The sequence below is a fragment of the Megalobrama amblycephala genome, linkage group LG2, assembly GCF_018812025.1.
Source record: "Megalobrama amblycephala isolate DHTTF-2021 linkage group LG2, ASM1881202v1, whole genome shotgun sequence".
NCBI classification, from domain to species: Eukaryota; Metazoa; Chordata; class Actinopteri; order Cypriniformes; family Xenocyprididae; genus Megalobrama; species Megalobrama amblycephala.
Window position 1 is genome coordinate 732,752 of NC_063045.1, and position 12,088 is coordinate 744,839.

Genomic DNA, 12,088 nt, shown 5'->3' on the forward strand with positions numbered 1-12,088 from the left:
CGATTTTGATTATTGTTTTAATTACAAAAAAACCCAAATAAATACGTAAACAAATGTAATAATAATAATTCTTTATATTTACTATGTTTTAAAATCAAATTCACATTATAGAAGTCTAACATACATATTAGAAGAACTGTCTAAATGTCTCTAAGTATTTTTAGAGTTTGCGAAAAAAAAAAAAACTTGTGATAAAAACCCCTCATTCCTCTTTCTCCCTCTCTCTCATCCCTCTCTCTCTCTCTCTTTAGGGGTGGAGCGTTTCATTTCATTTCTTCTCATCTCTTTCTGGTGAAATCGTCATCAGTCTGACAAACACAGAAGTTGCATGTAAAGCTTTATTGTTGCTGGATGAAGTCACGCTAAACACATTCACATTTCTCCGTTCCGTTTTCGTCCAGCGTGTCTTTAAAACTCGTTCATTTCTCCCGTTTTCTTTTCTTTTTCTTTCTTTTTTGGGAGTCGCTTCATGTCTGTTTGCCAAGAGACAACGTGTCGAGGGAAATATTGTCCTGCAAGAGCCAAAGAAAAACTCTGAGGAACTTTATATCAGGTTGGAGCAGCTTTTCAGCGTTTTATTTCGTTGTAAACGTTCAGTTTGGCGTGTTTGGTGGAACGCTCGCCGCTGGCGTCACGAGTTTGGCCCCGCCCCCTCATCCCTCATTCCATAATTATACGTTCTGAACTTCTGTAAGTATAGCATTATAAACACATGCATGTTACCATATTTCACTTTATTTTTATGTAAATGCGCAATTTCTTATGTGGCAGAAGCAGTTTGGTTCTAAAACCTTGTTTTAAAGCGTAAATTTAACTGTTTACAATGTTGTTTATTATGAGAAATCAGTACATTTTGTAACTGCACTTCATTTATAGCCGTATTAAGTTCAAAGTCAAAGTGTACATTCTTTCTTCTGTATATTTCATTGTTAGCATGCCTGTTAAATAACAATTGGTTAAATAATAATAGCACTATTGTTCCTGAATTTCCTCTCTTAAACGTCTCTATATTTGTGCTTTAGACCACAGACTGTCTGAATAACTTCTGCCAAATGTTTTTATGGTCACATTTGTTCTTTTCCACAGTCTGTCTCACTGACGCAGAGCCACAGACAGGCTGAACTCAACACAATCTGGAGAAATTATTCAGTATAAAATATAATTATTCCCTAAGGAATTAGCTGATCTTGTACTAGTGTTGTGGTACCGCGGTAATACCTTGTTTTTTGGATGGATAATCAGTGTAATGTGACTCCAGCGCTGGAGTTTGTTGTGTTCCAGCACATGTAAATCATGTTGTGTTTGTAAACACCTGCAGATCTGCATCCCAACCGGTTCCAGACCAGCAGTCCGGGCTGTTTCGGTAACCATGGCGACCCGAGGCCACGCCTCCAGCTCGTTAATGAGCAACCACACGAAGGAGCGAGTGACCATGGCCAAGGTCACTCTGGAGAACTTCTACAGCAACCTCATAACCCAACACGAGGAGCGCGAGATGAGGTATAAACACACAGAAACGTAATAATAAAGAGTTTTACAGCTTCACAAAGAACTTTTTATTCTCTACAAGTCACACTTAAAATGATGAGCCATGACACCAAAATACTGATCCGAGGAACCTATAATGAAGCATCAAGAATGGTTTAGTCTCCAAAGAAGCATGGAGAGCATTGGTTCTTGATCAGAAGAGGCTCTTTGCATTGTTTTTCAGAAACGCTCTGTTGACCGTCTGAAACAGTGGTGGTGTTTTCTGCTCCGTCAGTCGAGCGTGACACTACATCATTCCTCTGTGGTGAAATACTCTCTTCCTGTGTTGCTTATTTACACAGAGTTCTGTGCTAAAGTCGACTCAAAAATGCATATCTGAGCCAGAGCTATTATTGTGTGATCTGTTTGGTTCTTGCGTCTCGTAATCTAGAACGTTCTGTTGACAGGCAGCAAAAACTAGAGAAGGTGATGGATGAGGAGGGACTGCCTGATGAAGAGGTAACAAACACACACACTTAAGACCTGGTCACACCAACAACACTAATGATAAATACAACGATATTATATTACGACGACTATATTAGCATCTACACCAGTGGACGATAACAAGAATAATGGTAACTAAATTAGCGTCTACACAAGTGGACAATAACAATAACGACAAATATAACTATATTATATAACTATATTAGTGTCCACACCAGCGGACGATAACTATAACGATAACTATATTAGTGTCCACACCAACGGATGATAACTGTAACAATAACTATATTAGCGTCCACACCAGCGGACGATAACTGTAACGATAACTATATTAGTGTCCACACCAACGGACGATAACTATAACGATAACTATATTAGCGTCCACACCAGCGGACGATAACTATAACGATAACTATATTAGCGTCCACACCAACGGACGATAACTATAACGATAACTATATTAGCATCCACACCAGCGGACGATAACTGTAACGATAACTATATTAGTGTCCACACCAACGGACGATAACTATAACGATAACTATATTAGCGTCCACACCAGCGGACGATAACTATAACGATAACTATATTAGTGTCCACACCAACGGACGATAACTATAACGATAACTATATTAGCGTCCACACCAGCGGACGATAACTATAACGATAACTATATTAGTGTCCACACCAACGGACGATAACTATAACGATAACTATATTAGCGTCCACACCAGCGGACGATAACTATAACGATAACTATATTAGTGTCCACACCAACGGACGATAACTATAACGATAACTATATTAGCGTCCACACCAGCGGACGATAACTATAACGATAACTATATTAGCATCCACACCAGCGGACGATAACTATAACGATAACTATATTAGCGTCCACACCAGCGGACGATAACTATAACGATAACTATATTAGCGTCCACACCAACGGACGATAACTGTAACAATAACTATATTAGCGTCCACACCAACGGACGATAACTGTAACAATAACGATAACTATTAGCGTCCACACCAACGGACGATAACTATAACGATAACTATATTAGCGTCCACACCAACGGACGATAACTGTAACAATAACTATATTAGCGTCCACACCAGCAGACGATAACTATAACGATAACTATATTAGCGTCCACACCAGCGGACAATAACTATAACGATAACTATATTAGCGTCCACACCAGCGGACGATAACTATAACGATAACTATATTAGCGTCCACACCAACGGACGATAACTATAACGATAACTATATTAGCGTCCACACCAACGGACGATAACTGTAACAATAACTATATTAGCGTCCACACCAACGGACGATAACTGTAACAATAACTATATTAGCGTTCACACCAGTGGACGATAACTATAACGATAACTATATTAGCGTCCACACCAACGGACAAAAACAATAACGATAATTATATTAGCGTCCACACCAACGGACGATAACTGTAACAATAACTATATTAGCGTCCACACCAGCGGACGATAACTATAACGATAACTATATTAGCGTCCACACCAACGGACGATAACTATAACGATAACTATATTAGCGTCACACCAGCGGACGATAACTATAACGATAACTATATTAGCGTCCACACCAGCGGACGATAACTATAACGATAACTATATTAGCGTCCACACCAACGGACGATAACTATAACGATAACTATATTAGCGTCCACACCAGCGGACGATAACTATAACGATAACTATATTAGTGTCCACACCAACGGACGATAACTATAACGATAACTATATTAGCGTCCACACCAGCGGACGATAACTATAACGATAACTATATTAGTGTCCACACCAACGGACGATAACTATAACGATAACTATATTAGCGTCCACACCAGCGGACGATAACTATAACGATAACTATATTAGTGTCCACACCAACGGACGATAACTATAACGATAACTATATTAGCGTCCACACCAGCGGACGATAACTATAACGATAACTATATTAGCGTCCACACCAACGGACGATAACTATAACGATAACTATATTAGCGTCCACACCAGCGGACGATAACTATAACGATAACTATATTAGTGTCCACACCAACGGACGATAACTATAACGATAACTATATTAGCGTCCACACCAGCGGACGATAACTATAACGATAACTATATTAGTGTCCACACCAACGGACGATAACTATAACGATAACTATATTAGCGTCCACACCAGCGGACGATAACTATAACGATAACTATATTAGCACACCAACGGACGATAACTATAACGATAACTATATTAGCGTCCACACCAGCGGACGATAACTATAACGATAACTATATTAGTGTCCACACCAACGGACGATAACTATAACGAATCTACATTAGCATCCACACCGATAACTAAAGCGATAACTATAACACTAACTATATTAGCGGACGATCATTTTTTGTTTATTCTAAACACACGCTGCAGTTTTGGCATCCGCTGCTTTAAATGCTCGAGCTCTTTTGATGGATTCTGATTGGCTGTCAATGTTTTTATCATCTATTAGCAGTAAAGATCGTTCAGAAATTGATTCCAGCAGTATCGTTGCTCTGTGTTGTTGTCGTTATTGTCGTGGTGTGGACTTCACTGTTCTCTCTAACGAACAATTATTAAAACTTTACAGTTATCGTTCTCGGTGTGAATGGGCGTTTACACACATTATGAGTGTATAAATATTCATATAAATGTTTGTCATGTTCCAGAAGCGTGTGCGGCGCTCACAACACGCCCGTAAAGAGACCGAGTTCCTCCGTCTGAAGAGAACCAGACTGGGTCTGGACGACTTCGAGTCCCTGAAGGTGATTGGACGAGGAGCGTTCGGAGAGGTGATTATGATAATGAGCGCAGACGACACACTAATGGAACTGTGTGTGTGTGTGTGTGTGTGTGTGTGTGTTATACACTACAGAAATGTGTTTCTGATGTCCACAGGTGCGTCTAGTTCAGAAGAAAGACACGGGTCACGTTTACGCCATGAAGATCCTTCGAAAAGCCGACATGCTGCAGAAAGAGCAGGTGACAAATAACTAATGTTTATTATTTTGTCGTTTTTATACTTTTATTTCGTTATTTGATGTTATTTTATTTTTAATTATTTCATTTAATTTTATTGTTATTTTATTTTCTGTCCAGGTGGGTCATATCCGGGCGGAGCGGGACATCTTGGTTCAGGCAGACAGTCTGTGGGTGGTGAAAATGTTCTACAGTTTTCAGGATAAACTGAATCTTTACTTACTCATGGAGTTCCTGCCGGGAGGTGTGTGGAATGAACCTCTTCATTTTATACTTTCTTTATGTTTACATCATTTCATTTACAAAAAAGAGGATATTTTTGTTTTCAGGCCTTTCATTCAGGCCTGACTCATTGAACTGACTCAGAAGAACTGATTCTTTTCAGAGAATCAGTGCAGATTCGATGAGTCAAATTGTGCTCTTGATGCTCAAATACGTGGAATATCAAAGATCCGGTCGAACTCTTGTCTGTCTTCCAGGTGACATGATGACACTGCTGATGAAGAAAGACACGCTGACGGAGGAGGAGACGCAGTTCTACGTGGCCGAGACGGTTCTGGCCATCGACTTCATCCATCAGCTGGGCTTCATTCACCGAGACATCAAACCAGACAACCTGCTGCTGGACTCTAAGGTTCTGTCGCAGGAAGTGACTCAATAAGCCTCTTCCTGTGCTGACTTCTGCTTTTGCTGGACTTCTTTGTCAGCGAGGCCTCTGATTGGCTGTTTCATCAGATGTGTGTGTGTGTGTTTCAGGGTCATGTCAAGCTGTCTGATTTCGGCTTGTGCACGGGCCTCAAGAAAGCGCATCGGACCGAGTTTTACCGCAACCTGAACCACAGCCAATCAAACGACCTCAGTGCGTCATATTAACATATATTAACATAATATAACACAAAATGCTGAATATATTTAATATTCATGTCCGTATTTGAATATTCTAATCTCTTCAATGAATAATTAATTTTTCTCGTAGCGTTTCAGCATATGAACTCCAAGAGGAAGGCGGAGACGTGGAAGAGAAACAGGAGGCAGCTGGTCAGTGATTACGACAGCTTCATTAGCCCGTTCTCTGCAGACAGGAAGTGATGTGTTATGTTGCTCCGCCTCTTTCAGGCCTTCTCCACTGTGGGAACGCCGGACTACATCGCTCCCGAGGTCTTCATGCAGACCGGATACAACAAGCTCTGCGATTGGTGGAGCCTGGGCGTCATCATGTACGAGATGCTGATTGGTGAGAAGTGAACAATATGCAAATGAGTGTGTGCCATTCAGATTCTTGCTTTATATTCTGATGTTGATAAATGACATTACATCAAGAAGGAAAAATTTACTTTTAATTATTCAAATAAATTAAATATTGTTTTAAAGTAAATTACATCAAAAAGAAAAAATTAAACTTTATTTATTAAAATAAATTAATGCTTAATTATATATTAAAATTAAAATTTATTTTTTAAAATAAATCCATTAAATTCTTCAAAATAAGTTACATCAAGAAGGAAAAGTACATTTTAATTAATAAAATAAATGAATGCTTCAAAATACATTATTTCAAGAAGGATAAAATAATTTTAATTATTAAATTTATTAAATGAATGCTTTAATTAATTACATCAAGGAAAATTTAAATTTTTATTAATAAAATAAAATAAATTAATACTTAAAAATAAATCACATCAAAGAGGAAAAAATTAATTTTAATTATTTAAATAAATTAAATGAATGCTTAAAAACAAATTGCATTAAAAAGGAGAAATTAAATTTTAGTTAATAAAATAATGTTTAAATGTATTACATCAATAAGGAAAAAATATATTTATTAAAAGTAAATTAAATGAATCCTTAAAAATACATCAAGAAGGAAACTTTACAGTTTAATTAATAAAATAAATTAAATTAATGCTTGAAATATTAATTATTAAAATAAATGAATTAAATTAATGCTTCATAAATTAAACTAAATAAAAATGAAAACATTACATTTATTTTTTTATTAAAATAAATTAAATGAATGCGTCAAAATAAATTACATAAAAAAGAAAAAGTTACATTTTAATTAAAATAAATTAATGCTTAAATACATTACATCAATAAGGGAAAAAAATACATTTATTAAAATTAATTCAATGAATCCTTCAAAATAAATGACATCAAGAAGGATAAAATGTATTTTAATTATAAAAATTAATGCTTAATAACCAATTACATAAGGAAGGAAAATTTACATTTTAATTAATAAAATAAATTAAATTAATGCTTCATAATTTTAAAATAAAAACATAATTTTTTAATTAAAAATAAATTAAATTAATGCTTTAAAATAAGTTAAATCAAGAAGGAACAATTAAATTAAATTAAATTCACACCTCCAGCGTGCGATATCTGTGGCGCAGTATATTGACGCGCGTGTCGTCGCAGGCTACCCTCCGTTCTGCTCAGAAACCCCTCAGGAGACCTATAAGAAGGTGATGAGCTGGAAGGAGACGCTGGTGTTTCCTCCGGAGGTGCCGATCTCGGAGCGAGCCAAAGAGCTGATCCTGCGCTTCTGCTGCGAGGCCGATCATCGCATCGGCGCGGTCGGCGTGGACGAGATCAAGAGGAACGGCTTCTTCGAGGGCGTAGATTACGATCACATCAGGTCTGGTTTGTAACGTGTGTCTTCGATCATGAACGCTCACGGTGAGGTTTGATCTAACGAGGGTTCACGACTCGTTCGCAGAGAGAGACCTGCGGCGATCCCCATCGAGATCAAGAGCATCGACGACACGTCAAACTTCGACGAGTTTCCGGAGTCGGACATCCTGCAGCCGACAAGTAAGATACAAACACTGAAAACATTCTCATTTTGATGAACCGATACTAATTTTTAAACATTATTTGTGTTAAATCATGCTAGCAACATGATAAAACATGTTAGCAACGTGTTAATTCATGCTAGCAACGTGTTAATTAATATTAGCAAATGTGCTACTTCATGCTAGCAATGTGTTAAAACATGCTAGCAATGTGTTAAAACATGCTAGCAATGTGTTAAAACATGCTAGCAATGTGTTAATTGATAAACATGATAAAACATGTTAGCAGCGTGTTAAAACATGCTAGCAATGTGTTAATTCATACTAGCAACATGTTGAAACATGCTAGTAACGTGTTAATTCATGTTAGCAAATGTGCTAATTCATGCTAACAACGTGCTAAAACATGCTAGCAATGTGTTAAAACATGCTAGCAATGTGTTAATTCATGTTAATCCATGTTAGCAACATGTTAAATCATGTTAGCAATGTGCTAATTCATGCTAGCAATATGCTAGCATCATGTTAGCAATGTGTTAATTCATGTTAGCAATGGGTTAAAATATATACTAGCAATGTGTTAAAACATGTTAACAGCATGTTAAATCATGTTATCAAATGTTAATGTTAGCAATATGTTGTGTTACCAAATGTTAAAACATGTTGGCAACATGATAAAACACTAGCAACATGTTAGCAATGTGTTAACATGTTAGTAACATGTTAAAACATGGTAGCAACATATTAAATAGTGCTAGCAATGTGTTAAAACAAGTTAGTAAAATGTTAAAACATAGTAGCAATATACTAAATAGTGCTAGCAATGTGTTAAAACACGTTAGTAAAATGCTAAAACATGGTAGCAACATATTAAACAGAGCTAGCAGCGTATTAAAACGTTAGCAACATGCCCAATCTTGTTAGCAAAATTTTTTAAAGCATGTTAGCAACATTTTAAAACACTAGCAATGTTAAAACATGTTAACAATGTGCTAAAACATCCTAGCAACACGTTAAATCATCATGCTAGCGACATGTTAAACATACTAGCAATGTGAATCATTTCAGTAGTTGTAAAACATGTTAGCAAAATGCTAAATCATGCTAGCAATGTGTTAAAATATACTAGCATTTTACTCATTCATGGTAGTAAAATGCTAAAGCATGGTAGCAACATTCTAAAACATACTAGAAATGTGTTAAATCATTCTAGCTGTATGTTAAATCATGTTACCAACATGTTAATTCATGTTAGCAATGTGTTAAAACATGCTAATTCATGTTAGCAATGTGTTAAAACATGTTAGCAACATTCTAGCAATGTGTGAAAACTTCCCAGCAGTGTTGTAAAACATGTTAGCAACAAGCTAAATCATGTTAGTAACATGCTAGCAACATATTAAAAATGCTTGCAACATGCTAATTCATGGTAGCGGTGTACTAAAACATGCAACAAACATGCTAGCAAAATACTAAATAATGCTAGACATGATAAAACTTGTTAGGAAGCTTGTATAACTTTCAGACAGGGCTTTGTCAAGCCAACATAAAAGTTTGACCCGACTAACTTCACTTTCTAGTTTAGTCTGAGCTGTTTTCAGTTGATTCGTGAACAAAACTTCACTAAATAGTATTTGTGTCACGCTTACTATCCAATAATCACAATACGCTTTAGTTCAGAGAGATTTATTCCCCTTGAGAAAGGGAAACCTGTAGCTGATATACATCCAAAATGAATCGATATTGATTCGTAAGGTTGTGAATCAAAGTTGACCGGAACGGTGAAGTTCGTTTCAGTGTCTGAACTGTTTTCTTGCTCTGTCGAGGTCCGGCGGTGGCGAGCAACCATCACCCGGAGTCGGACTATAAGAATAAGGACTGGGTTTTCATCAACTACACATACAAGCGCTTCGAGGGTCTGACGGCCAGAGGAGCCATACCGTCCTACATGAAGAGCGGGAAGAGATGAATACTGGAGCGGACGGCAGGTATTCAGGGCCGTGTGGAGAGAAAGCTTTAGTCCATCTACCGAAAACACTACCAAAGAAAACATTTCCATGTCCAGTCTTGTCCGTAGAAAAACACTTTTGCAACGCTGGATATTTCAACTGCTTTTTATTTATGCTTTTCTGCTCATCAGGATTGAATTTTTATGCTGGAAATCTTTATTTTGTTGGAAAGTTTTAGCAGATCTAATACCAAAAACACTTCATTTGTAGCTTTGAAGTGCTCTGGGTATTTAAAGCTTTATATATATAAACACCGTTCTACAGAATTGGTTCAAAGTCAGAGTTGGAAATGTCTTGAAAAAAAAGTGTATTTCTCCACAAATTTTGTATGTATGCAAATTGTATAATATCCAAAGTACAAAAAAAATTTGGAATATTTTTCCTCTCCCCAAATTTGTCACTACCGAAACACAATAATAAATAATTTAATAAGAAGAGTTACATTGACCTATTAAGATTTTGTTCACATCTACCTTTTCACAGATAAATCAATGACAATTACAATTTTAACAGTATTTCAAGTGTAATTTATGAGATTTATTGTATTTTGAATCCAATCTTTCTTTGTAAAAGTCATAAAGTTTATCAAATTGATTTCAAAGTGAAGGATTCATTAGTTTGAATAAACATTGAACCAAACACTACAATAACATCTTAGTTGATCATTCAATATACTTTATTTCTGACAAATCATCCCATGTTTCGGTAGTGACAGTAATGTGTTGGTAGTGACCACATCACATGACACAATTTATCTCACATACTAAAACATATTAAAATACTAATGATTTGCATAACTGTAACCCCCAAATAAATAATTATGTGTACTTTTGTCACTACCGAAACAATAGATGACATATTTTGGTCGTGACAATTTCCGACACTTTTTTTGAGCCGCTCAAAGATGATGATATCTAGCACAGATCTGAACAGTTGAACACACATAAAAACTACATCTCATGGAATAACACCCAGAAAAGTTTGTTTAATTGCAGAAAAAGGTGTTTGTTAGTGACGTTCCTTAAAGCTCCTCACAGATTTTCAGGCTTTTGAACTCATTTAACTCAGAATGATGATGATCTGCTGTGAAAGAGAGGCTGTGAGAGGAGGAACACAGGAATATCTCCTGAAGTGTGTTAAAATCAGTCTCAGACAATGACTCAAACACACAGTTTCGGTAGTGACATGAACATGAGGGACACTTTTTTTTACATAAAGTTTCATGATTTAAAAATAAAATATAAAATATTTTTTTAACAATAAAAAAATATATTTTTAAAAACAACAATGGAAACAAACTATTTCAATATAATTTTCACAAGTGGAAATTTAGTGTTTAGTGTTCAGGACAGACTCCTCCCAATTGAAAGTACCCAATAAATGATGATTTTATATTTATTAATCTTACTGATATTTTAAATATTATTGTGGGATTCAACAGATAATAGAAGAATCTTAGTAAACATCAAATATTTGAATACTTGAATGCTTTTTAATGTGTTTTTGGTTGTAGGACAGCAATTTGCTCCAATTCTGTAGAATGGCCCATATAGTGCCTTATAACATCATATAGTGATGATAAATCATTTTATCATACAATTCATTTTGAATTATAATGACAAATTATGGGTGCAGCCCCATTGATGCAGTAGTATTAATATGATATTGATGCATGTGAACGCAGGTGTTTGTTTGAAGCTTTCTGGCGTTCATTGCTGTATTTGTATATGCATATTGGATTTGACTGTCAAAGGTACGATGGGAGGGTCACATGGTATGGTGCTGAACATGTGAGCTTTGAGCGAATGGATGTACTGGTGTCGGTACGGTTGATTTTATGTGCCACGCAGGCTGTAAAAGCTTTAAATTCAACGGTAGATCCTTGGAAAATATTTCCATTTTTTTTTCCTTCTAATTTTCCAGCATGCGGTGCATCATTAAATATTTTTATATTGATATTTAACCGTCTTTATTTGTATCTGCAGCTGTAGTTTGTAAAGACAGACGAATGGTGTGTGTGTGTGTTTATACCTTCAGTATCAGTATCTTCTCTTCATGTCCAGAAACGCATTTAAAGTTTATAAATATATACAATAAAAATGTTACATGCTTTTTGATTCACTTGTTTAATTTTTTTAAAAACATTTTTTGGGTGAATTAACAAAGATATACAAAACTAGTCATTAAATATACTATAACATTTGCACTTCCAGTCAAAAGTTTGGAATAATTAGGAT

General features: G+C 35.9%; 1 protein-coding gene across 1 annotated transcript; it reads left to right on the forward strand.

Annotated features, from left to right (window-relative positions):
* The first annotated feature begins 205 nt into the window (after positions 1-205).
* Positions 206-11,968, forward strand: stk38b (serine/threonine kinase 38b). Its single transcript, XM_048181933.1, has 13 exons — positions 206-690; positions 1,319-1,500; positions 1,935-1,986; positions 4,735-4,857; positions 4,964-5,047; positions 5,165-5,288; positions 5,524-5,678; positions 5,801-5,903; positions 6,021-6,082; positions 6,161-6,278; positions 7,466-7,685; positions 7,767-7,861; positions 9,669-11,968. Exons 2-13 carry the CDS (start codon positions 1,370-1,372, stop codon positions 9,809-9,811), a joined length of 1,410 nt encoding a protein of 469 aa, XP_048037890.1. The 5' UTR covers positions 206-690; positions 1,319-1,369; the 3' UTR covers positions 9,812-11,968.
* The last annotated feature ends 120 nt before the right edge of the window (positions 11,969-12,088 follow it).

What these genes read in the sequence shown, in the direction of transcription:
- stk38b (XM_048181933.1), top strand. Translation starts at nt 1,370, where the DNA reads ATGGCGACCCGAGGCCACGCCTCCAGCTCGTTAATGAGCAACCACACG. An exon ending in CATGGAGTTCCTGCCGGGAG is followed by an intron (nt 5,289 to 5,523) that starts GTGTGTGGAATG and finishes TCTGTCTTCCAG; the next exon opens with GTGACATGATGACACTGCTG. An exon ending in ACCTGCTGCTGGACTCTAAG is followed by an intron (nt 5,679 to 5,800) that starts GTTCTGTCGCAG and finishes TGTGTGTTTCAG; the next exon opens with GGTCATGTCAAGCTGTCTGA.